At 30.3% G+C, this 26,790-nt stretch overlaps 1 protein-coding gene across 2 annotated transcripts in view; it reads left to right on the forward strand.

Annotated features, from left to right (window-relative positions):
- The window catches only part of LOC126847006 (cardioacceleratory peptide receptor), a 135,835-nt gene that overhangs the window by 90,681 nt on the left and 18,364 nt on the right, over positions 1–26,790 (forward strand). For both annotated transcript variants that reach the window (XM_050586934.1, XM_050586932.1), the window contains exon 6: positions 22,160–22,469. In XM_050586934.1, coding sequence (XP_050442891.1) covers positions 22,323–22,469 — 147 coding nt within the window. In that variant the 5' untranslated portion in view covers positions 22,160–22,322. The remainder of the gene's footprint in view (positions 1–22,159; positions 22,470–26,790) is intronic.

A 26,790-nucleotide genomic window follows, 5' to 3' on the forward strand; every position in this document is an offset into this window, starting at 1 on the left:
ATTCGTGTCTGAAAAAAATATGGGAAACTGTTTGGGATGTCTCGTGAAATCTTTTATTTTACAAAATATGTTCCATAATAAAATCTGTGTCAATTCGACTAGATTACAAAAATATTGTCTACAGTGAAAATATAATTTTGTCAATTCAAAAAACGCGCATAAAACAACGCCATTGTGGCCAGTGAATATATTATTATTCGAGTGCGTCGTAAAACAGTGACAACTTTGACATAATCAATTTATAATATAATATCTTCAGGCCCTTAAACGGCTTGTGTACACTAATATGCATTATTATTCTTTGCGCCATTTAACGATTATTAAACGATATTTTATATTCACAAAAGTCGTTCGGCAATAAAGATTATTAATACTTTAAATTTCCAATTGAGTATACATATTATATCATGGTTCTGGTTCTGATTTGCATTTTGCAGGCCGTGTGCTTGTGCATTTTAATTTTGTAAAACCGTACAGATTGTTTTTTTATTATTTGTCTTTTAGTAGTTTTACTTGATTGAGTTTTTTTATTTAAATTTGTTTTTTTCAATGGTCCAAGACCAAAACCTCTATTGTTGTAGCTGTAAGATGATCAGTTTAACTATCATGTCTGTAAAACAGCTGAAAAGGGTATTATAAATATTACCATTTAATATGTACTGCGTAAAATATGAACTCTCGTCGTTTACAATGAAATATTTTAATCAAAGATGCCGAAATAGTCTTTATACATTCTATACAAAATGTGGTTTATAAATCTCTTATCTCGAATCTCTTTTCACTAGTATCATTTATATCAGCTGATCATTTATATTTTATTTCTCATCACTTATCCATTATATTTTGGTTCTTATCTCTAATATATATCACTTAACTCTTATCATTCATATCTCATCTCTGAGTGTGAAAGTGTAACGCGAAAATGGCTATGTAAGATTCTTGTATCCAGCCCAATCAAATATCCATGTTAAAATATTAATGATTTTCGTGAGAAAAAGTCATTTTCGAATTTCAAATTACAGTAAAAATTATGGTCGATTGACCGAATTATATTATACAAATAGCATTTGTATAACATGTCCATGTTTTCGGTCTGTGTCTTATACAAATTTGGTTAAAAAAATAATTGCTGTCATACTTTTATATAAGCTGGATATTTCTATTTGTTCCTTATGAAGTTGTTCCCAAAAGTATTTGAAATGCATGCAAAATAAACGACTTATTTGTAGTTGTAATTTAAGCAAAAATACTCAAAGTATATTTTACAAGATGTGCTTCTTCTAAAGACATACTTGCATATCTTGCGAGCAATTCGAATAGGACATAAATAATTATTACCGTAAAACAGCTATTATCAAACGACACACAGCCTTTATTGGAGAAGACATGTCAACAACAATATAATTGAATTATAAATGCTATTTACACATACACGCATAACTAGTATTGAAAAATCAATACCGTTTTGTGTCAGAAAGTCTACAACAAACACGTTCAAACATTAATACCTAATTATTGAATCGTTGGAAAAATCTACAGGGTCAAAGTGGTTGTTGTTTACAGTTTACTTGATCATAAGTAAGGTTCTTCTGTACAATATATTATGTATAATATTTCTCCATAACGAATTCAAATAAACTGTTACATTTATTCGTATTGAACATTGCAGTATATTTCATAATGTCTTTACATTTACACAAATTAAAAGTATTACGGAGAAACGTTACCATCTTAATATAATATAATTTATTATTAGCTTATTAGTTTAATCGGTGATTTAAAAACTATTCAATTTTGTAAGAATTAATGCATTAAACAGCCATAAAATAACGCGTTTCTCTTATGTCTTATTTGATTATTTTTTTTTTTTACAACCCGTACATTTGAATTTATACGTCTTTATTTACTTGGATTAAAAAAAATAGTGTTCATAACAAAATCAACATGTTATTCATTGATTAATAATATTATTTTTCATTTCAAGTATGCAAATTAGGTACAACGCGATTTGTATGTGTTGTAACCTCATTTAAATTACTTATTCAATGACGGCGGGGTAACTTCGTTATTTTAATAATGTATGTTTTACCGTTGATGATACATGATACACAGCTCTATCGAGCTCATGATGTATAATATGTATACAATGTATTCAATCAATATTATTTGTTATTTAATTTTTATGAGGTCAATCCATTGGAATAGTGTGCTAAGTTCATAACTACTATTATTCTTCTATTACAGAATAAAATTAAACAACCTTTTTTAAAAAAAAATTAGCTGATAAGAAATGTGAAAGTGATAAGAACGATAATTGATAAGGAAGAACTAGCCGGTAACAAATGTGTCAGTGATAAGAATTCAGCAATAATTAGCTTTTCTATTAGAAGCTATTCTAATTAACTTTTTTAAATACTGTTAAATTATATGTCTTTATTGGGTATGACTGGATTAGCTGTATAAGTTTTTTAAAACAGTTTTTATAAGTAGTACCTTTAACATTTTTTAAACTGTATTGTAGTTAAGTATTAAGTTTGTACTACTTGTCAGCACACTCGATAAATAAACCAACAGTATAATATCATATAAATATAATATTTGTCATGAAGAAACTATATTTTTATTTTTAATAGTTTCGTAAAAACTATAGTATTTTCGTATTTTTCTTTATTTTTTGTACAATAATTTGATTAGAATTCTAATCGGTCGTTTCGCTCTGTCAAATGTATTTTAAAACCCGAGCAAAGATCATATCGCTGATTGTGGAATGATTAATATAGTGAATACTCGTAGAGCGTGTTTAACTTTGCATTAAAAATGAGCTGTTTTTTTTTTTAAAGGGCCAAACGTGTTACCAGGTTGAATAACCCGGATCGTTACAAGGGAGAAAAATACATATTATAATATATTTATTTTAAAAAAACTGTCTCGAAATAAACAGCCTAATAAATCATTATAAAATCAAAATAAATATGTTTATCATGTACATAATATTATACTCGTGTGGAAAACGTTTAGCGACATAAACAGAGACAAAATTATTTTACAAAAACTAAAATGTCCACTTCCTCTTCGTTTAAAGTTTAAACCGCACACACACATACACATACAACACAATCGATAGAAAGGTATTGTGATAACTGATAAAGACATACAATTTAACAGTATTTAAAAAAGTTAATTAGAAAAACTACTTATAGAAAAGCTTATTATTGCTAAATTCTTATCACTGTCACATTTGTTATCACACATTTGCTACCGGCTTGTACTTCCTTATCAATGGTCGTTCTTATTACTATCACATGCCTATCAGCTGATTTTTTTTTTAAAAAAAGGTTGTTTAATTTTATTCTGTAATAGAAAAAAAAATAGTAGTTATGAACTTAGCACACTGTTCTAATATTGTTATAATAATAATTTAAGTGTTTAAAAGTGTTTTCTGTCGGCCAAAGGCTTACTGTGTTGTCGCCGAAACCATTGTCTTCTATTGTGCGTTAATCGCCTTATTTATTTCTCGGGCCAATACACATTTCCTTAGTTATTCCAACATTATGTCATCTCTTCCTCGGTTGTTGCCTTCCGTATACGTTCAGACGAACACATGATCTTCTGACCTTCATAACCACAAATTCGTTGTCACTTTATTTGAGCACATCAGAAAATATATTTTTAATTTTATGGTCTTACAGACGTTTGTATGTTTCCTAAAACTTTGGACCATTTTTCATGAAGTATTTTATTTATTTTGCATAAACATTAAAAACGTCCCTTTAAAAGTAAAAACACCTTTTCTTAGAGATAAACATTTTTTAAACTTGCTGATAAATACGCCAAGGAGGCCGCAGCCGACACTTACCTAGAGATTTGGGAAGCCACTACCACACAAGACATGCAGCAACAAACAAAAAGGGCAATCACCAATCATATCCAAAACCTATGGCACAGATTCAGAGACAATAAACTCCGTGAAATTAAACACTGCTCAACCAAATGGACAAATACTACTCACCTAGACCGAAGAGAACATACAGCCTTAACAAGACTCAGAATAGGGCACACATGGCTAACCCACAGTCATCTCATGAAAAAAGAGCAAGCACCAATATGCGATACATGCACCATCACTGTATCAGTAAAGCACATCCTCACCGAATGCATGACATATGAAGACATCCGAAAGGAATCCAACATCCCAGATCACCTCCAGGCAGCACTTCGCCCCAACCTTCAGGCTGAACGCAACATCATCCAATTTCTAAAAAAATCAAATCTACTCTCTCTTATCTAAACAATTGTATACTTAATTTATTTGTAATTCTCCCTATTATACTATAACATATGTACACCAAAATTGTACGCCAATGACCCTGCAGTCGAGGCTTTTGAATTAAAAAAAAAAAACATTTTTTAATTAAAATACACATTGAAATACAAAATGTTGAACTCGATTTTTGTTTTATTGACAAATAACTTTTCAGTTATAAGTCTTGGGTAATTGCAAGTTGTTTGTACTTTTCAAAATTTATTCCACGAGAAGTATTCGAGACTATAATTATTGTTCGAAAATATTAAACGAATTTTACATTAATTACATTCAAACTTGGACTTGTTTGACTTGATGGAAAATGTTTGGTAAACAGCACTTAAAATAAGAATGATTTTTGTTTTGTAATATAAATAAAAAACAAAATAAAATGCCATTTTTGATAATTGAAATTTTAATAATGTCTTGTAAATTTTTATTTTGGCAATGATTCGAATTAAATATTATTTACATAATTTATTTTAATTAAATACATACTTAAATGATTTCGAAAACATGATTAATAGATTATAAATGTGAAAATTAATCATTTAAAATACAATTATTCGAATACCTGCCAAATGTATTGTGTATTTACAATTTTTTTTTTTTGAAAATATTTGAATAAATTCTAATTAGAACCGTTGATCAAATATATTATAATGTTGGCATGTTTTATGGTAATGTTAGAATAGACATTTTTCATTAATAAATCTTGTTTGGGAACTAAGCTCAAGTCTGTGGTCCATCTAATGATGAACCTTAGCCCAATGAAAGTCTCCAAAGTGGGAACTCACGACGTGTAATTACAGTGTACGGTTCACAGAATAATTATTGTTATTATAATAATATTCTACAATGCAATAAAATATGCAAATAATAAATAATAACTAACGATGACTGGCTGATCATTAGCGAAACCCTATATATAGTAGTGGTGGCCATACTTGGCAAAATCTGTTAAGGTTTTCATGCAGTAAATGCAAGACGACAAGTACTATATATTGCACATAATTTACAAGATATAATCATCGTAATACTTATTATTATTATTATTATTGGTATTGGAGTTATTGATGTGCTTTTTGAACTCTGCATTGGTAGGTATCGTTTAGTTATTTTTTTTTAAGGTATTTTTTTAGTAGGTTACCGTTTGTAGTGTAGCAGTAGGCAATTTATGCGTTTGCAATCAGAGCGGACAGATAATAACCGATTAATATATTATATTAAGTGACCACTGTCAAAAATCTCGACACGAATAAATTAATATAAAAAAAATTATAATACCAAATAGAAAGAAAAAATAACTCACTAGGCGGTTAACCCGATTCTCGGCTTTAACCATATTATAATAACGGACCATCTCCGTTAAATGTATATATATATACATATTATAATATTATATATTAATACATTTATTTTAAGAATGTTCTACAAGCTCTAAGATCATTAATCATTAGACAGACTTACGGACATGTGATACTTATTTAGCTCTTATTAGCCTTAAGGGACGGGTGAGCATAAATCCTTACAACATCAAATCGCCAGTTAAAAAAAAAATTGTATATTATAATATGTATAAGAGATGTGTGTGTGATGGATTCACTTTTGATAATATCTTACCTCGATGATACTTTGAACAATAACACGGTTTATGCGATGCTAATAAATAATATTATAATATCCAAACGGCGAGGCTTCGACAAATAGGTCATTACATAATGTTTTATATGGCTGTTACAATGATTTATAATAATAATTAGTGGGATATGAAACCAAACCAAAAAAAAAAAAATTACCCATAAATTATAGATTTCAAGTTTCAATTACTTTGCAACACTTATAATGGTTCAGTCTTAGATAATAATAATATCAAATCACTTGACAACTTCAATTACCAATTTTTCTAATGACAAAAATGTAGAGTAATTAATTATTAGAAATTACATTTTTCTTAAACAAGCAGTTTGTCATCATGTTGTAGTGGCCAAAAGGGTACAATTGGTTTTGTATATAATTTATTATTATTTTCATAGGAACAATCAAGTGATTTTCTATCCATTGGCTTTAATTTCTCTAAGTTTTCAACTGTTAAAAATTTAAATATTTTATTTAAAAGAGTTATTTTGCAACAATTTCATGGAATACCAAAAAAAAAAAAATTATAGAACACCTAGGCAATTTATATATGTTATATACAAAGCTATAAATTATAATAAAATGTTATACATATATTATTATTTTATAGCTAATTTGAAATTAAGGTTTTAAACTGATTATTTAAAACGGGTAATAATGCATTTCGTTAAATGCCATAGGCACTATACATAATGCCTAAATTATCCATACATCATATATATGTGTATATTATATTGTCGGTATACTTAAATTATTATAAAAGAAGCCGAATAGTGTCTATTTTTACTCGTCCGCCGTTATTTTGATGAACTAAATATGAAAAATCAATCTATCAAAATATTATATAAAAACACAGTGTGATACAATATACATATATCTTACTTATAAAATATTATAATAACAAGGTTCTTGCAAAGAAATCATAACCGAATGAATTATATAACCTAAAGTGGATTTGACAATCTTATTTTTAAAATGAAACACAACAACAAACACCTTTAGTTACCGAAAATAAGGTACTCTTTAATAAAGGTAACGAGGAAATTGTATCTTATTGGAACAGGTCAATAATTCATACCTCGTGTTTTTTTATCAGTCAACGAATAACACATAACTCGGGTGATTAACTTGTATATAATATTTTGGAAGGACATAAATTATAAAAATCTGCCTCGAGTACTTATTTTAATCTCTCCATCGACTAAAAAGGAACTTTTTTTATGAACATAATGTATAAGCTATTAAATATGCCGTAAAACGTTTTAAAACTTTCCAAACTTAATTATTGTGCTGGTTTCCATAAAGACCTTCAACTTTTGACACTCGAAGTTAAAAGCATTGACTTTAGGTACAAGTTTTTTAATCAACGTAGTGCATTCAAAAAAAAAAAAATCAAAAAAATCACATCGTAGAGGTTTGTCGAAAAAGTGTTGACAAATACTTAGAAGATACATCAGCTCTTACAATAGCTGTCCGACCAAAGACATTGCAAAGATAACAATAGGTTGTAAAATATGTATAACGCATATTTTTATAAAAATTATAAGTAATACTATAATATATTTTAGGTGTGATTCGCGTTGGCGTATTAATGTATAAACCGACAATTAATTTGATATATGGTTCGGTTAGGGCACTCTACAATTATTAGATTAAAGCAACACGTTGTTGTTGTTGGTATAATAAATCGTTTAAGCGACCCTGTAATAATAATATATTTTAATTTGATGCCTTAACGATACGCCTATATTAGCTATGATAAACGGTTAACACTTGCACAACGACGGCTGTAGTACTTATTGACCAAAAAGCCAGACAAAATTTCTACTACTTAGGGTGGTTAGATTTCAATGCTGTTAATGCACACGAGAATTCTCGGGCAACTTTACTAGGTCAGGTAGGAAACAGATTTTTGATTTTTTTTTGTTTTTTGACATGGATATAATTCTGAAAATTTGTCCGTCACAGTGCTGACGTCATTTTGGATTATTGAGGAGGAGTTTGGAATTATGGAGGTGAATTAATAGAGATAGTGGATTAGAGATACAAACTTGCAGGACATATCCATGTATTGATGTGTCTGCATGAAGTGTGGATGCGCTTAACTTTTTCATGTAAACGAATTGGGTTTTAATATTAAAATAATTGCAAATTTAATTTATTTAATTACAAGAAACTGAATCGTTTAAATGAAAACCGTCTTCCTACATAACACATGGCAAAGTAGCCAAAGAACTCGAATCTCTTTACAGAATTGAAATTCTATGTATAGTCAACATTTTGTCTAGCTTTTTGGTGTAAAATACACTAAAATGGCTATTACTTAAAAAATTGTTTAAATTTAAAATAATAATCCCTCGAAGCTGTTTTTTTATTTGATATGCTCATCGATTGTGCAGTGTATCGTTACCACGACCGAGTTAAACACAAATCTTGAAAAAGATGCAAATAAATGTATTCTTTGGCAATCCTTTTATATTCTCGCCGTACACATTTGTGAAACCAAAGCAGTAAGCCCATAATTATTTTAAGGGTAGTCGGTTATGGTAACAAAAGAGACGGTGCATATTATTATTACCCACAGCGAATTTATCTGTAAATTATTATTCATGAATTTTATCGTCATTGTCGCCGGTTTTTTTTATTATTATTATTAAATTAGCGGTACCAATACACAAACTGTTTCTATTTAGACGTTTCTTCGATAGTCGCAAACGACGGTTAGGTTTTTTTTTTTTTGCAATCGAAACATTATAATAAAAGAAAACGATAATAAAAATAATTCTCCTAGTCTTTATATTATAATATAGATTATTATTATAACAACGAACAGTGTAATTTCACTCGATGATCGAATTCAGTTTGTTTAGTTAGGAATAAGCGCGCCATGGTAAAAAAAAATAAAAACCATCTAATATTATATTCCATACTACTATTATAGTGGTATAACAGCTATAGCTTTTTATCTGTATAGGAAAAAAAAATCTGAAACTGGTGATAAGAACGTCGATTGATAAGGAGAAATCAGCTGATAAGATAAAAACGTTATCACGCTCTGGCGATTTTAGCTTGAGCGTTTTTGTCCTTTTTCAATAAAAAATCGTAGGTGGATTGCTATTAATTAATACTGACTCATTACCACGACTATTTTTTCAGAAACGTAGCACACCTCTACTTGTATAATTATTGTCTAAGTAGGGGGTTTTTTTAAGAGGTAAACTAATGCAGGGTACGCTCTTTTTTACACAATATACAAGATAACAAATGGAATTATTTTAATTATTTGTTACTTTTATTTCAAATATGATTTTCGACGCCGTTTTGTGTATTGAATTTATATTAATTTTTAATCTCGGCAATGTCTCAACGACAATAATTGATTTTAGTAATCATAATCATTTTAACTGTGACTTAAGATACAACAATTAAAATTACTGTTTGAACAAAGATTTTCCAAAGACATGCCGCAATAGTAAATTTAGAAAATTGTAATTGAAACTTTTTTATCTATCATAGGAACTATTTAAGTACACTGTTTAGTGTTTACTGATAAACTTATGTTGATTATTAACGTTAAACATATTATTTTCGTAAGCAAACAAATTTGGCCAATAATGACTTATTAAAAAACAAACGATTCACGTGCTTAGGCAGACAAAAAAAAGTACATACTTGGCCCAACTAAAATAACTTATGGTTAATACAGGCACACAATAAATGTCTAGTTAAAATAACTAAATAAATGGTTGGGCCGACTAAATTTTTAGTTAAAGCAACTACACATTTAGTTGGGTCAGCTAAAATGTATAGTTGAGCCAAGTGCTAACTAAAAATAGTTACCCAAAACTGGTTATCGGTCAGTAAAAATATTTTGTACATAGATTTCAATTTAAAAAGTTAATCAAACGATGTGTTACCATTTAAGTTTCAAAAGTTGATACAAAGTCCTATTTGTTGGATCCATAACGATCCAACATTGGATTCACAGTTCTGAAGTCTGCCAAGTCTAGATTGACTTATGTGAATTATGAGATCTTTTTCCAATCGTTACCGGTTTATCGCCTTGTGATCGGATCGTTATCGCGGCTCTTCTTTCTTCCTATATATATCTTGATAGTCTTCACACCGGAACACATCTTGCCCGGGAGATAGTGGTACACGATAAGCATTTGACAGATTATACACACGGTGGCGGCAACGGGCCTGGTATACGAGATCATAAATTACACGTTCACTCCGACCTCGTTATAGTATATAAAATAATAATAATAATAATACCGTTGGTGAGATGTATAGAACGTTGTGCCGTTTCTTCCAGCGGTCTGAAAAACTTGATACCGTTTTTTTAAGTATTTTATTCTCCTACCTTAGTGTTATCACACTTTCCTAATATAATATATAATGAGAATAAAAAAAACCAAACATAAACCACCTTGGAATTTATGACAACGTCATGCAACCGACGACTGGTTGGGGTGAGTTGACTAAAAAATGCGTGCATTAAATGCATTGTTTATCAAGTATTGTATGTCGTAGTCGACTTGATCGAAGCACAACACCATATACTACATTGGAACAACCGATGATAAGAATTTTCAATGGGACATAACATCCTCCTCTCCGAAGTTATACAGTTTTTTTTAAGGATAAAAACTTACGTCAACCCTACGTCGTTGGAGGTGATCGAATTACTCAACGAACGTTATCACAAATTACTAACCTACTGAGACATTAATGCCGGGTTGCACCAAACGTCTTGTCGTTATCTATTGGTAAATTATTTACCACTGTAATAAACTAACTTTTGTTAATCTTTCAACCGGTTTCACCAACTATTGTTATACTCTTAACACAATGTCAGTTAACAATTAATTTAAATTTAATAGCTAGTTAAATGAAATAAGTGTCACCATAACATTAGTATTGTTAAATTATATTTGTTAAGTTAACAAAACGTTAGTTGGGTTACCAAAGCGGCTACCTCGATTCCAACGTTCTCATTGGTTATTAAGATATGTGATAACTGATAAGTGGTTGTATTATTTAATTTGTCAGTTTGTTATTATTTGACATTTTATTTTACTTTCTTTTAATTTTTCGGTTTATATAAATAATTTATTCATAATTGTTTAACAAATTGTCTAGATAGCCTATACCTTTTTAAAAATAGTTTGTCGTAAATAACATTTTTTTCTACATTGAATGCCTAAAAAAGGGTAAGTTGTCATTTCTATTGTTCTCTAAATACTCAATATAAAGAAGTTCCTCATCAAATGTGTAATTTATTATTATATATTACTAGTATACTCAGTCAATTATAAACCAATTTCTGAACTATAATAATATAAATATTATGTATAAGTACTGCAATACATTTTAACATGCCGATTAACTTTTTAACAAGCCGATTTCGGGTGACTAATTTAACAATCGTTTTAACAATGTGCTAACAAATCTCGATGTAACCCAATTTTCATTAACTAGTTGTTAAATATAATTAACAACAAGTTAAATTCTTAACAGATGTTGGTGAAACCGGCTGAATATTTTTTGTTTAATTAATATGTGTTAAATTTACGAGTGTTGCTCAATCGTTGTTTTATATGCAGGTTATTACCGGTATACCAGGTTATCGAATAAATGGTATCAGCAGTAGGAGTTTATATTATTATCATACAGAGTCTAATCAATGATAAACTGATAACGCACATTTCCATTATCACCACTTTAACGCAAAACATTGTTAATAATATTTAACTATACATACATTTTTACACAGCGATAAATGACCCTATAATTTAACTCATGATAAGGTACATTTTTAACAACAGATAAGGTTTGTGCAATCACACATTTTCTTCACTTTCCGGAGCAAACTGTTTTATGAATTTTATAATAATATTACTTTAAAGTTACAGTAACTATGCTTTGAGACGTTAAATGTTAGTTATTATTATCTACTAAGAGCACTCGTCTCAACTGACTTGGCTTGGAACTTAGCTGATAGTTTTCGATGCTGTTGTTTTTTTCTTTCGAATTTAGCGTCAACCGTTGTTGTTTAATTAAGCAATTTATTTTCAAACTAGATATCTCCACACCCCAGACCGGTGTGGAGAGAACAAAAGTGACTAATGTAATTGCACCCGTTCCTATATTGTACGTCTCCTCGCGTGAACTCAGTCAAAAACAATAACAAAGTCCGTACTATCTCTTTACGTGTAGCCTGCACGTGTCTTTGCTTTCTCAGAAATATCAACGTGCCCGACCGTGTGCAATCCAACGGTTTTCACGTATGGTTTAATTCTGCGACTCGATGATAACACATACAAAGTAGCTGCAAACACACACACGTGAAATTCCGGCAAATGTAACTGTAAATATTAGTACCTATGCACGTCACCAACACTCACTTAGGTTAGGTTTGGTTTGGTTAGGTTAGGCTGTAAGTAAAAGTTGTATAGAAGTCTTCTTTTCAATTTTAACGGTTTCTTTCTCTCACACACTACCCACACCAGGTCGGGCTCATCCAGCCACACTTTATATTCTACTCTCCACAAGTTTCTTCAGTTCTTCCAAAGACAAAATTCTTCATACAATACATTTTTAACGGTCTAGTCAAAAATAAATTGTTAGGTTAGGTTAGGTTAGGTTTTTTCAATCGGATAATGTCTAACAACTCGACAAGTGTAATACGTTTGTGTGTTACTGCCATAACCGTTTAGGAACTTGTGTTTTTTTTTTAATTTATCCGCAGACCGGCGCTGATATTTTCAAGTGGCTCGCAAAATCTGTGTTGAACAAACAATTAGAGAGAGTAGGTACAACAACAACACATTATAATATAGTATATACAGGCACATCGGTGTAGACACTAAGAGATCAATTTATTTTTATAGGTTTTCATTAAAACCCATTAACAGCGGTAAACGGGCTGTTGCGGGTACGAAATAATGGTTTTTTTTTTTATCTAAAACACCATCGGATCACACGTTATAATTAAATACACCGTATAACATGACCGAAAACCCCTGGGGGCAAACGCGCTTGTTGGAATTCAATAATGCGCCGTAAAGAGGTATAGATATGTACATATTATATATTTTTTTCTTTAATAATATACTTATTATTCCGGTCGGCGTAATTAAATAAATAAATACAAATTATATACAGAGAGAAAAAAATAATTTAGTTTCCGACCGATTCGAATCGGTCGCACCGAGCGATTATTTTTCAATTTTGATTTTTTGTCGATTTTTTTCCTTTTTTTTTTTATTAATTATTGTCGTTTTCAAGACAATTATTTGGATTTAACGGCCGAACAAACAAACAGCTCCCCAAACGTTTTATTATCGCGTTATTAATATTATTTGTCCGGCCATCAAAAACCATAATTATATTCAACCGACCGCAAAATAAATGTCTTGTCGTTTGAACATTTTCCTCGTCCTTTGTTCGAGACGTTTTGGTTTGGCAAAATCAAAAATTTTCAAACTTGCGCCGAAGAATATAATAATAACTAAAAAAAAACAACTTAAAACAATATGAATGTATATCGGTTTATGTATTATACAAAATATGGCTTTAAATAAGTAATAGTAATAAGTTTATACGACAATCAAATAATTAAAGATTATTTGATGCACTGAATATAGTTATTATTATATAATAACGGTTGTCCATATCTAAAAACTTAATAGACTTGTCTGAAGACATTTTATAATAAAAAAAAAACAACCGCTAGATCGCACCATTTTCGCGCTACTTTCGTGACACTATTTTGTGTCGTTTTTAATCTGGAGGGCCAAGGCTAAAGCATGTTCCTTAGTCCGTGGTCATCTAGGCGAATCCAATCACCTATATCACCGTATTAATCTTCAATCACGACCTTTTTGATTGATTAAGTGTATTCAATAGAAAATTATCTAATTTATTGGAGTACAACTAACACAATGATGGACACGGTGTTCCATATATATATATTAGGTTAAAATTTTGTATTTGAAAAAATCAAATTATTTTTAACCGAATTTCGTTATATTTTTTTTATTAATATAAAATATAATATAATCCAAATACGAATAATAAATGTGAAGATGTGAAGAAATTGTGTTAAATGTTAATGACTTTACTTATAATTATGATTTATTTTTTAATGTAATGGCAACTAATTATTTATCTGGATTTGTTTTATATAACACTTACCAAATTTCTAAAACTTGAACTTTCCAAATTTGAACTTATGTACTGCACATGGTATGTGTGTATTTAAAAAAAAAAATGACACAGGCTTTGTGTCATTCAAGTTTAACTGAAATCAAGTTTTCCAAGTTTCGACTAAACCACACTACACGTGCAGTGTAATTAAAATATACTTACACAACTTAAAAATAAAAACACTAATATTAATATTATTTATTAAAAACTTTTTTAAATGGCATTTTAATAATTTCAAGTTAACCTAACCTAACCAAATTTACACATTAATCTCTACATTATACGCATTAGTTTTAGCACTCTAAAAAAATAAAACAAGATATAGGATGAAGGAAGGTATTTTCGTGGCATAAGCAATTTCGTGATATAGTTTGTTGATCGTATCGCGTAATTCCCTATTAGAAAATTGTCTTGAAAATCACACTGATTGTTAAAATAACTGTGTTTTAACAATTAGTGTGATTTTCAAGACCATTTTCTAATAGGGAATTACGCGATACGATCAACAAACTATATCACGAAATTGCTTATGCCACGAAAATACCTTCCTTCACCCTACTGTTGAAATAAATGGTTGGAAGCAATAGACAATTAATTAGGCAATAATCAATCATTTATTTAAAAAAAAATCCCTATCAGACTAGGTAAAATTACAAGTAGGTATTATTTAAATTACCAACCGGTGTGAGGTTAACTTAGGTCGAGTAGTCCGTTTTCAAAAACAATTCTGTTTTGTATACTTACATTTTCTGAGCAATTTTTTACCGTTCTCCGTGTGTACGACACGTGTGCTTAATAACTACCACGCCAAAAAAAAAACCAATATATAGTAAATATTAGTGTTATGGAAAAAAATAATCCACGCTGTTATAATGATGTATGTGTAAGTTTTCCTCGTGCAAAAAATAAAAACAAAAAAATCTCAAAGACGACCAAGAGAGGCGTATGGGCGTGTAGAATCGTATAGAATATTCGTTTTTAATAAGATGTAATTAGAAGATTGTATTATTATTATTACTTATCGCCGCCGACAAAGTGGTGGCGGGCTTCTTATTATCTTTTATCGTTATGGCTCGTATGTATAATAATAATAATACTCTGTACTAGATAGTAGATATATTATACCTAATAGTAATGTGATAGGTAGGTATGAGCACCTTCACACCCCGACCGCCCGCTCAGATATCTTCTCATATTTTTCTTTTTAATTAAAAAAAATCCATCCAAATCTTACAACTGTGTATTTTTGCAACTCGGATTTTGATGAATTTTTTGTTTTAATGTTCTACTCGGTATCTAAAAAAAAATTTTGATTTTAATATATAATTAATTTTCCACTACTTGTAAGTAATTTATAAGTAAAATGACAATAGTTTCAGAACGTATCTACCGTTTAAATTTTAAACTATACTCACAAAAAAATAATTTCTAACTTGAAAAACCGCAATTTTGTTGATAACGATTACTCATAAACTGTTCCTTTAAACCACTGGTTTCTCTAAAGCGGTTATTTCAAAGTAATAAATTACTGTGCATACAATTCTTGAATACTCTGTCGGACAAGCAGTTATATACTTTTAAAATATGTGAAGTCATACTTCATAATAATTGTCATAATATTTTTTTTTTATAGTGTCAAAATATTTACACATATTGTTTTGGCAGTAATTCAACACATGATCAACACAAAAGTTTCTATAGTATTTCTTAAATGTTATTAAAATAATCTTCACCTGTACATCATCAGGGTTAGCCAAATTATTACTCAAAAAATGTGTTTAATTACTAATATTACAAAGGTTTAAAGTAATCGATTACTAATTATTACAACTGACTTGAATTTACAAGTACAACATGTAGTTAGGTTGGGTTAGGTTAGGTTACAAATTATTCGAACAAGTAGTTAGTCGATGAGTTTAGTGTTGTTTAGTAAAACAAATTTTGGACTAGAACTCAAGTTAGGAATTTTTTTTTTTTTACTTCCAAAAAGTTAAACTGTGGCACATTTCTAATCGAATTATTATTTATAAACAAGACTTATAGTATTACATAATATTATACATAGACATTTTTTACTATAAAAGGTATATGCGGTATTAGAATGTAAATAAATTGTGATAATTTATTTAATTACCAATTGAAAATTCTTCGTGTAAAGTGCAATTCATCATCAAACACTGCTCTGGCTGTGCATTAACATATACATATAATTTTTTTGGCAAACTTACCAAGACGCCACGCGTAATAAATAAAAATATGTATTTTAAAAAAAAAATATATATATAAATAATATATAAAAAAAACTCATAGAAATTCAGTATGTGTTATGACCGCCGACCACGACGGTGAATAATAATAGTAATAATAAAAAAACGTTTGAAACGAACGGTGGGCGGTGACATTATTAGGCTTTGGTTTGAAATGATTATCATATATCGTTATACATTTTATTATTTATTACATGCAGTTACACGGCTAATGGTGACAGCCACGAAACGCATCCTATATTACAATAATAAAATTAGCCATTTTTCAGCCGAGTCTGCAACCACGAAAGAGCATTTTCATGTCTCGTTGAAGTACCGAAAAATTTAGAGTAGTGGTGGAATTATAGATAATGAAATAGTATATTAACAAGCAGTAACAAGCTAGTATCTAAGGTGGCTAAATCAAGTTTCTGGCTAAAATTGTTGTGTTTATTATCTGGCCATAAGTAACTTAACATAGAGAATTAAACTATTTTGAATTTATTATTTAGTTCTAATTTGAACGTTGAACGTACAACATATCTCTTATCTCTTATCAGATAACAGCGTAACACTTTTTTCGTTATGCTTTTTTCGTTACGCTTTTTTCGGTTATGCACCACAGCTAATTCCCACCCCCAACCCCATTCCCATTCCCACCCCCCACCTCATCTTCATCCCCTTTTATTTTTTGGTAACGCATTTTTCGTTACAATATTTTCGTTATAATATTTTCGGTTATGTGCCAGAGCTAAGACATGAAAATGTCAATAATACTAATATGCCATAATGGATGTACTTCTTGGTGATGCACACAGCACACAAGATGTATAAATGTATTACCAAACGTAGAACTTGCAAAAGCCGACCAAAAAGTGATTTTCCAGCACGAGGAGCATATTTTAAAGTTCTGTTTGAAGTAGAAACATATATTTTTCTGTACAAAATTAGATGTGAAATATTATGTAAAGTTTTAGTAAAAAAGTTGCCTAAACAATGCGCCTTAATAAATGACTAGTGTAGGATAGGCAAATTATTAAAAAAAAAAAAAAAACATGAATTAAATTACTAATCACATATAACTACAAATTGCACAAGTTTAAAGTGATAATTGATTAGGTTCGACCAGTTACAATGATAATTTAAAGTAACGCACAACAATTCACTGAATTGAATAATTACCAAGTTGTTTTGGATATTCATTTTTTCTCGAATCGGCAATTAGCTATGCAGATCGAGTAGGTTGACTATATGCCTATAAAAAGCGTTCTATTAAATAAACGGTATTTTTAATAGAAGTGTCTTGTGTTATAAAATCGAGCAAAATATATAGTCAACCTGACCAATATTTGCACAGAAAGCTATTGTCGAAGACAACAATGTCAAGTTAAAAGGTATTTGTGGTTCGTTAGTGGAAAAAAAAATTCGTTAAATTTGCACGATTAATCGACTTGCCGAGTTAATTTTCCAACGTTAATAATTTTTTCTCGTGAAATAATAACAACACGTCGAGATAATCCGAGTCTTATGCATCCATAAGCTTAACACGATAAAATAAAATTTAGAAAATATTAAAAATAAAAAAATATATATATATATATCAAGGTAGATAAAAGTCGGTCTTAAAAATATTTACGACAAGCAAAAAAAAAGTGGTTTTGGTCCAATTTAGTGTATTAATACTGCAAAACGCATTGTTAAGTTGTATAATAGGAAAATACATTTTATTACAGTGTAAAAAACTTTGTTGTAAACGCAGTCCATAATGAATTTTGACCGTTCGCTGCTGTGCTTCACTTTTATGATGGGCCTTACTGGTGTATACTTGCTGCGCCCCTTTCGTTTGAAAATAATATACTGCCAAAAGATAATAATGTTTGTATATAACTCAAAAATGATAAGAGACAAATGTTTGGCGACAAGAGATAAGAAATAGCTGATAAGTGATAAAAAATAAATACTAAGAGATAATTGATAAGAGATAAATACTAAGAGATAATTGATAAGAGATAAATGATAAGAGATAAATGATATGTGCTAAATGATAAGGGATTAGAGGTAAATAATTAGAAACTTAAATTGAAATTTAATAGATAAATTATTAGAGACTAGAGGTAAGAAATAAATGATAAGATAGTGATACGAGAAAATAAATATTTTAAGTTGGGGTCGAAAGGGACTGAAAATGGTGTAACCCTTCTTGAAAGGTGAGCTTTTGGCAATGAATAACAGGGATTCATTATTTTTCTTTTTTTAAGTCATTATTTTTTTACTTAACTGACGAAACCTTTAATTTTTTACTTATCAAAAAAATGAAAACGGGGGTCTCCAAGATGTCCAATCACCTTTACTTATCTTCCATGCTGGAACACCTTGTATAAAATAAGATGTGCACCGGAAACGCAACAATATTACATCCTAGTTCTACTTATTGGCATGTTGCACATGTACTATTATTATTATTATAAATAATAGTGTCGTTAATCATTATCGGATCACACAGTGTACGGGTACCCTGTATTATTATTATTACTTGTGAAATAATATATTCTATGTGCTACATTTAACGCGCTCCTTGCACAAATCACGACCAAAGTACGCACCTAAAAAAAAAATACAATACCCAATAATTATGTTCAAATGATGGAATTTGTTGCATTTGCGATTAAAATCGTAGAATATAAATAAATTATATTTAATTATTACTTTCGGTGGCAGACAAATATTATCATGCAAGACATCCTCTAAAAAAACTAATATCGATGAAGTCGAATCGGTTTTGGCTATTTGTCCCTATCAAAAATAATCGCCAAATAATCAATGATCTACATATATATATATATATATATATAATTATTATGAACCAGTTTCGAACAACTTGTTTGGTTGTGGTCGAAAATCAAGAGACAAACGCGCAGGTGATTCAAATGTTTTTAATTCTGAGATGTTCCAAAAGAAGTATAATTTATATCTTTGTACACAAGAAAGATTTATATTCATTAAGACTTTGTCATTAATTATTTTTAGCATTTCGACTAAGATCAAAAAGTATTTTTGCACAATATATAATGTTCGTTTGTTTACTTTTGTGGTTATTTTACTATACTATTATACGGTTTCCAAATCGACCAGTCGACGTTTCCGGTAGATTAGTCTCAATTCAAAACGTTAACGAAAGACGACGGTAGAGCTTTAAGCAAACATAAAAAAAGGTAAGAAAAAGGAAGTCTCAATCTTTCTCCCGAAGGAATTACATTGGATCATGAACAATAATTTAGAGTGGTCCCTAGTTTTATAGTGTCATGAATGATTAATCTAAACTCAGTTCAAACATGACAGCTTATATTTTTGTCTTTTTATCAGACCACATTCTCATATCAGATGTCTAGAAATTGTATACCACTTCATCCCCACACAGGAGGCGACGGGATATAACTTCCCCTCCTCGACTAGTGACAAAGGCAAATATAATAAGTTATAGTCCCGAAACGTTAAATGTTATGCTCATATTGGCTTATTTATGTACATATCAGATGCAGTTGGGTGAACAGGAGCACAAGTACATACAATAGTTGATTATGATCACAACACATTGCCCCGAAGGCGAGAAATACACAAGAGACGTTAGGTCCTTTGTCGAATGCACGATAAACGTTTAATTAATATGATAATATGGGACCGGCTAGTAATAGGACGCCCCCCCCCCCCATGTAACTGTGATACTCGAATAGCTGCTAAAACAAAATTCTAGTACTTAGTAATACTTTACATAAAGAATGTATGGAATTCCATCACATACATGTTTGGAAGTAGTTATACTACTTTTTTCAATCGGTTAGAGTAAGCTTAAAGTTGAAAATATTTACATTTATTAGGTGTTTCTCCTGCTTTTAGTTTTCTTCATCTTTTTTTTTCAGACCGCTCTAAATTCATCGAAAAATAAAGGAAAAGTTTTCACTCCTTCTAGATAGAGGAAAGGGTTTGCGATATTTTGTTTGATTGTCAACGTTTATCGGTTGTAAATAATATGTCTAAAGGGTAATTCATACGGTTCTGGGTGTTGTCAATGCAAAACTGTTGATGCGATAAAATATAGGGGTCGAATGAAACGGTTAACTGTTATTAATAAAAGTACAAATTTAACTTATATTTGTACATGTTGATGTAAAAAAGTATTTTTTGAACTTGTGCTATTATCGATAGAACTTATTTCAACACTGTTTTTGTCATAACTTTTATTTTCTAACTGGATTTATAAACGTTTTTATTTAACAGTTATTGTAAACCATTCGCATGCATAGGGTTCAATGATAAAAGTATTAAGCTTTTACGTTTTTATTAATAGGAAATGTAATCATCAATAATTGCACTATACTACGCGTTTAAGTATTTAACATAAACAAAATTGAAAATTTCAATTTCAATGAACAAATGATGATAGTATATCAATATAAGTAACATCAATAGAATAGTAATATATAATTATCATGAAAATATTTGCATAGTATAATTTACAGTTTAATTTTTTTTGAGTACAATAATTTCTATGTAGAAGCAACCGAGTACTTGACAACTTAATAATAATTTAATTTTTTTGTACATATAACTTTAAAAGTTAAGTTAAAAAGTAAAAGTTTAACAAAAACTTTTTTTGTGGCATTTATTTAGATGTTAAAAAAGCAAAAACAGTTAAAGTCGAACTCATTTGTAAAAAGTGGACATGGAACATGGATATTGGAACTTAGGACATGTACATAGCAACATGGATATATGTCTTAGTATACAAGTATAGGACCCTGGTACTTTTCGGTACTTTCTAATATCGAATGTTCTATCTCTAATCTTTTACCTCTTACACCTTATCTCTCACATCACCTCCAGCATCCTACTGGACCATCTCTTAACTCTAATCTAATCTAATATATGTATACTTGGTAACGTTCAGCGTGATGCACACACACAAAGATTGACCCCCAGCCCAATAACATCCATGTTAAATAAAAAATAACTATTTTAATCCCTGATAAAATGCCTTTTAGGGAAGACTTTGCTCTATATTTTGATCTACACGGACATATATCCGCCCAACGGCTTAAAAGGTATCGTGGGTAGGTTAGGTAAAATATACCTTCTCGGCTGAAGAGTATTTCGGATACGTTCATATTTTTTAAATATTCATTTTCATATTTAAATCAATATGATACGGCAGGGTTTGTACGATATAGCGCGACCCGGTTAGGTTGCCCCGTTTGGTTACATACAGCAGCGTTATAATTAATTACTATAATGTGTCTGTAAAGGCCGACCGCGTGTCGTATGTCGTCGAGTTCAGCTATTTATTATCAGCTATGAATTTCGGCTGACTGGGAGTTTGTACATTTTCTTATTATTGTCATGTTATGTCTTTACTTTGGCACGCAACCGGAAAAATCGACAGGCGTTACGAAAGAACCTAACGAAAATTATAACACTTTTATATATATATCCTTATATATCTTTACATCCTTATATCCTTCTAGATCCTCATATCCTTATATATATATATGTTCTAATATCATTCTATATAATGATAACCTTATATCCTTCTAGATCTTCATATCATTATATATATATATATCCTAATATCCTTTTATATAATTATATCCTAAAATCAATATTTTGTATTTCAAAAATGATAAAAATCATGTCTGAAAATCTAGCATAAATTTATTTTCAATCAGTTTTTTTCATTAGTTCATTTTTGGATTTTTTTTCACAGAAATGCCTAGACCGACGACGGCAGAGCTGTGTCAGAGCACAGCGTTAAAAGGCGGACGAATGCAGCTGTCGGTCGACCGTTGCTGTTGCTGTTGTTGGAATCTTAACCCTTGTTAGACGCGGCTAAGACAGCCCAAGACAAAAGCCGAGCAATACACAATAACATGGCCAGCACTACTGCAATGGTCGTCGATGGCGGAGAAGAAGGTGGTCAGCTGCTGCTGACGACGGCAATGACGACCACCCAAAGATATGTCAACGTGTCCGACGTGTACGCCGACGACGGGATTAATTCTTTCTATTTTTACGAAGTGAGCCCGAAATGTGTTTACCACATTAATAATTACAACTGAAATAGCCCCAGCTATCCGTAAAGTCGTCCAAACAACAACATTGTTTCGTTTTTAAATAATAAATAGCCGGTTGACCCGAAAGTTTTTATTTTTGATTAACATTGCTCAAGGTAATGGTTTGATTATAAAAAATATGCATGTTTTGAACGCGGCCATTTCTCATTCATGAATTGGCTCGCTCAAAAGTTTTTTAAATTTAAAAACAAAACAATATAATATTATTATTACACAGTGTACTAAAAAATGTGTCAAGCTGTCAACCTACACCCTATTATTATACCATAGGTAGGTATACCGTGTTGCTGACGGTTGTGTATAATGTCCGCGCTGTACACACAAAAGTTATGAGCGATGAATTCTACATACGTCTAGCTCTTTAATTTTGCAAGTTCAAGACAAAAAAAAAATACATTTAATTTTACCTTCAGCTTCTGCTATCAATTCCAGTTACCTAACATGTGCACAGACACATATCCGTTACTTGTGTATAATTGACGTTTATCAATGAAACGTTTTGTCTTTCGAACGACTGTCGACTTTTAAACTTTCCAAACAAAACCATCAATGCAGTTGCTTAAAACACGAGACGAACGACTTGTATTTACACGGTAATTAGTTATCAATCAATGCCTATTGATAAAGATGGTTATTGATAGAGACTCGCTGATAAAAGATAATAATAAATAAGAAAATGTTGATAAGGATAACTGATAAAAATAATAAAATGTTTAAAAGGCTAAGATCTCATTTGGTGAGTATAGAATGAAATAAACTCGACAATGTCAAATCACTAACTGGAACAACACACAAAAGCACAGGCTATATTACGAGAAAAGATAGCTCACTTGGTATGTAAACAAAAACCATGACTGAAAATTAAATCAGTGTGGCCACAGATTTAATCATTAAATTTCATAATAATATCACAAAATAAGAAATTGTCTAATCTGTGATAAAGTAGTCAGTTATCATTTAAACCTTATGATTAATAAGGAGTTTGTATAATAATGTTATAAAATATCCGCACAGTGATTTACTAAACTAATTAAATTGTGCGTAACACAAACAACACTTAACTTAGAAAACTGTAAAACATTTATACTTTTTTGTATAAGTAAATATGGTGGTGTTGATTTCACGTGGAATTATCCTATTATATTATTTATATATTCATTCTATTCTTATATTTATACTTCATATACTTAGCATTGTGGTTTTGGATATGAGTATTTTCGAATAAAATATATTTTTCCTGTTGGTTATAATATGATTTCCCGTTATAATTATGTCACAATAGAACGTTGGAATTAAAATTAAATTATTGAACTTAGTGTTATATTCATTTTTTTGTTTTTTGCAAAACTGTTCAAATGTTTTGCCACCCAAGTAAATATACTGGGTAGAATATGTTTCGTCTATTTTTTTTTATTTTTTTATAAATAATCAGCGGTTCAAGTGGGGAAACCCGAAGTGTCTGTACACGGTACAAAGGATTTTACAGAAATGAAATACTGGCCTTAGGCCTGTAAAATATATATATTTTCGAGGGTGGTTTTATTTGGGGGGATGTTTATGGCTACTGCTGCGGAAAAATGTTTATGGATGATAGATCGTATTCTAGTCGAGAGAAATTTAGGGGAGGTTTCACAGCCCCAAAAACTTATTTCATGGTCCATCGTTTTCATCGCAGTGTATAATATACACTAGGTTGTCCATTGTCCTGTTTATATCTATTTTTTACCAATATACATCAATACATCAATATGTGGTACTGCTCACGTTTTGGTCGCTCATTGAAATATAATATAATTCCTAGCAACGACTTCGGTGTTTACTAATTTTCTATTATTTTTTATTGGACCAAGGGGGACGTGGGGAAGAAGAAAATTGGACAGTGTAGGTAGGTACCTAAATCCTAATAAACCCGCAAACTATCGACAGAGTACATAAGTACAAGTTACACTGTACATAAAAGTACGACGGCAAAACAAACTTTAAAGGCTTTTGTTTTTGGTTTTTTTTTCTTACATTTTTCCCACAAACAACGACCGTAAGTATAATATCCCCAGTGACAACTTCATCGTCCACCAACCCTTTTCTTTCCAAAAATCCCCAATCCCATCCATATTGAAATTTACAAGCAGCTTTATTAATTTAATTAGTTAATAGAGATATAACACTGTTAGTTAAATTTGTTTAGTTACTTATCCTGTTTTTTTATCAGAGCATAATATCTCAGCTTGAAATATAGATTTTCATCGGCTTTCAAATATTTTCTTAAGACTTTGATCTTTCGAGTGGACTAAACGGAATAGACTTATTAATATTAACTAATTTGCTTATAATAACAATAAAATGTTGTCGAGCCATACCCTCCTCAAAAAAACACCAGAATAAAAAAAAAATAATCAATCCTAATTTGAGTTTTTATAAAAAGTAACGTCAAAGTCAATTTCAATTTTTCTTTTCTTTACAAAAGCATAAGGTAATTTTGCTAGAACAAACAAAAAATATAATTTGTATCCATTTTTTAAGAGGTCCTAAACTTCTTTACCAAAATTGTGTGTTCACCTGTTTGAGAAAATCTTTAAAACAAGTCGGATAAAATGTTGAATTGACAGTTGAAGAGACCTTTATAGTATATATAGAAATTAACTACATTTTTTTTTATGATAAACGAGTTGTGTAATTTGTTACTAAATGTACGTTTCAAGTGACACTCAGTTTTTTTTTTTTACTTTATATATAAACCGTACGATAACGATACATTTTAATATTGTGTTATTTTCCGTCTCATTTGAAAACAACAGTTTTTACATTCATATAATAGATAATATTATACATTCATCAAAAAACTTGTGTATATATATATATATATATATAGTGTACGGTTGACGTTAACTCGGACGAGACATTTTTAATTTGATTTGTTTATCGTTATTTTCCAAAAGCGTGTACTTGGGTATTTTATCTGTGTGTACTTATATATTTATATTATAATATACAGTATACGGTTACTCGACTTGAAAGTTGTACGTACACAATATGTCATCCAACTTGTACCGCCGCCGTTATCTAATCTTGAAATAAATTTGTTTTGCCAATGCTTTGGGCCAACAAGACTTTAGACTAAACGCAGGTTTCGAATTATTTTTATCTGTTCGAAAACAACAAAAAAAAGGTACTCTAGGATTGAAAGTTTAAACCTTGCCAAACTTCACACCAGACAAAGCCCCTACCACGTGCTCGTTACCGTTCTAAAGCTATATTATATTAGGTTAAACAAAATACACAAAGTATAAATATGATTTATATAATATTATGATAACGAGCTACTCTCGCGGGCACACATCTTTGATAAAATTTGGGCCACTTTCAGTTTTGAAAATATTTCGACGGATATCACTTCAAAGGTGGAAATCCCAAAAATGTCATCATAGAAGCTTCTCGCTTTTTATTTGCCCAATCAATTATCTATAAGTCCAATTCCACAAAGGAATGAGCCCCAGGAATATGAAGACTTCCACTTGAACTTGTTACACTGTCTTAATTACTTTAATTTCAATTGTTTACTGTTGACCGAACAGTATTGCGGTTTTTTCGGTGCAGGCTTTTTTTAAAGTGACCTATCACTATGTCAAGTGTGGGGCCTCGAAAGGGTCAGCCATAGCTGTTGACCATAGACCTTGCGAAAAGTCCGGGATGTGAGGAAATAGCTATTAATTGATTTTTCTATCTTTGTTATTCGACGATTCTGATTGACATATTTCGTCCACCTAAATACACCCTAAACGAACACAATGTTCAAGACATACAAAAAAGAAATACTAACAATGAATCGATGAACGCAAACGTACCACTTTCGGTAAAACCACCCACACTCTTTTCTTCTTTGTAATAAGAGACTAGTATTTTGACATTTTATGTCTTTGCTTTGGCACACCACCGGAAAATTCGACAGTTTTATCATAACGAAAATGTCTGATAAGATAAGAGAGATAAGATATTAGAGTGTGGATGTGAATGGTTTTTTATTTTTAACAGAGATTTTTTCCTTAGCTTTTTGTGTTCAATCTATAAAAAACCAAACACGGTATAAATCAGTACAGTAAGAAGATAGCTAAACTAAAATAAAAAGATGCTTTATTTCTAAATTTTAGTATAAAAAACTTCAAAACGGGTAACATTATAAGTTTTTGGAGGTCTTTAATGTCGAATTTTGTATCAGTTTACAAATTTTACCCTTTACTCAATGGGGGCAAAGTCAATTTTTACTTAT

The sequence above is a fragment of the Adelges cooleyi genome, unplaced genomic scaffold, assembly GCF_023614345.1.
Source record: "Adelges cooleyi isolate 19-005CV unplaced genomic scaffold, UGA_ACOO_1.1 ACOO_flye_CR_arks_rails_tigmint_CR_PRNA_9, whole genome shotgun sequence".
Classification (NCBI taxonomy): domain Eukaryota; kingdom Metazoa; phylum Arthropoda; class Insecta; order Hemiptera; family Adelgidae; genus Adelges; species Adelges cooleyi.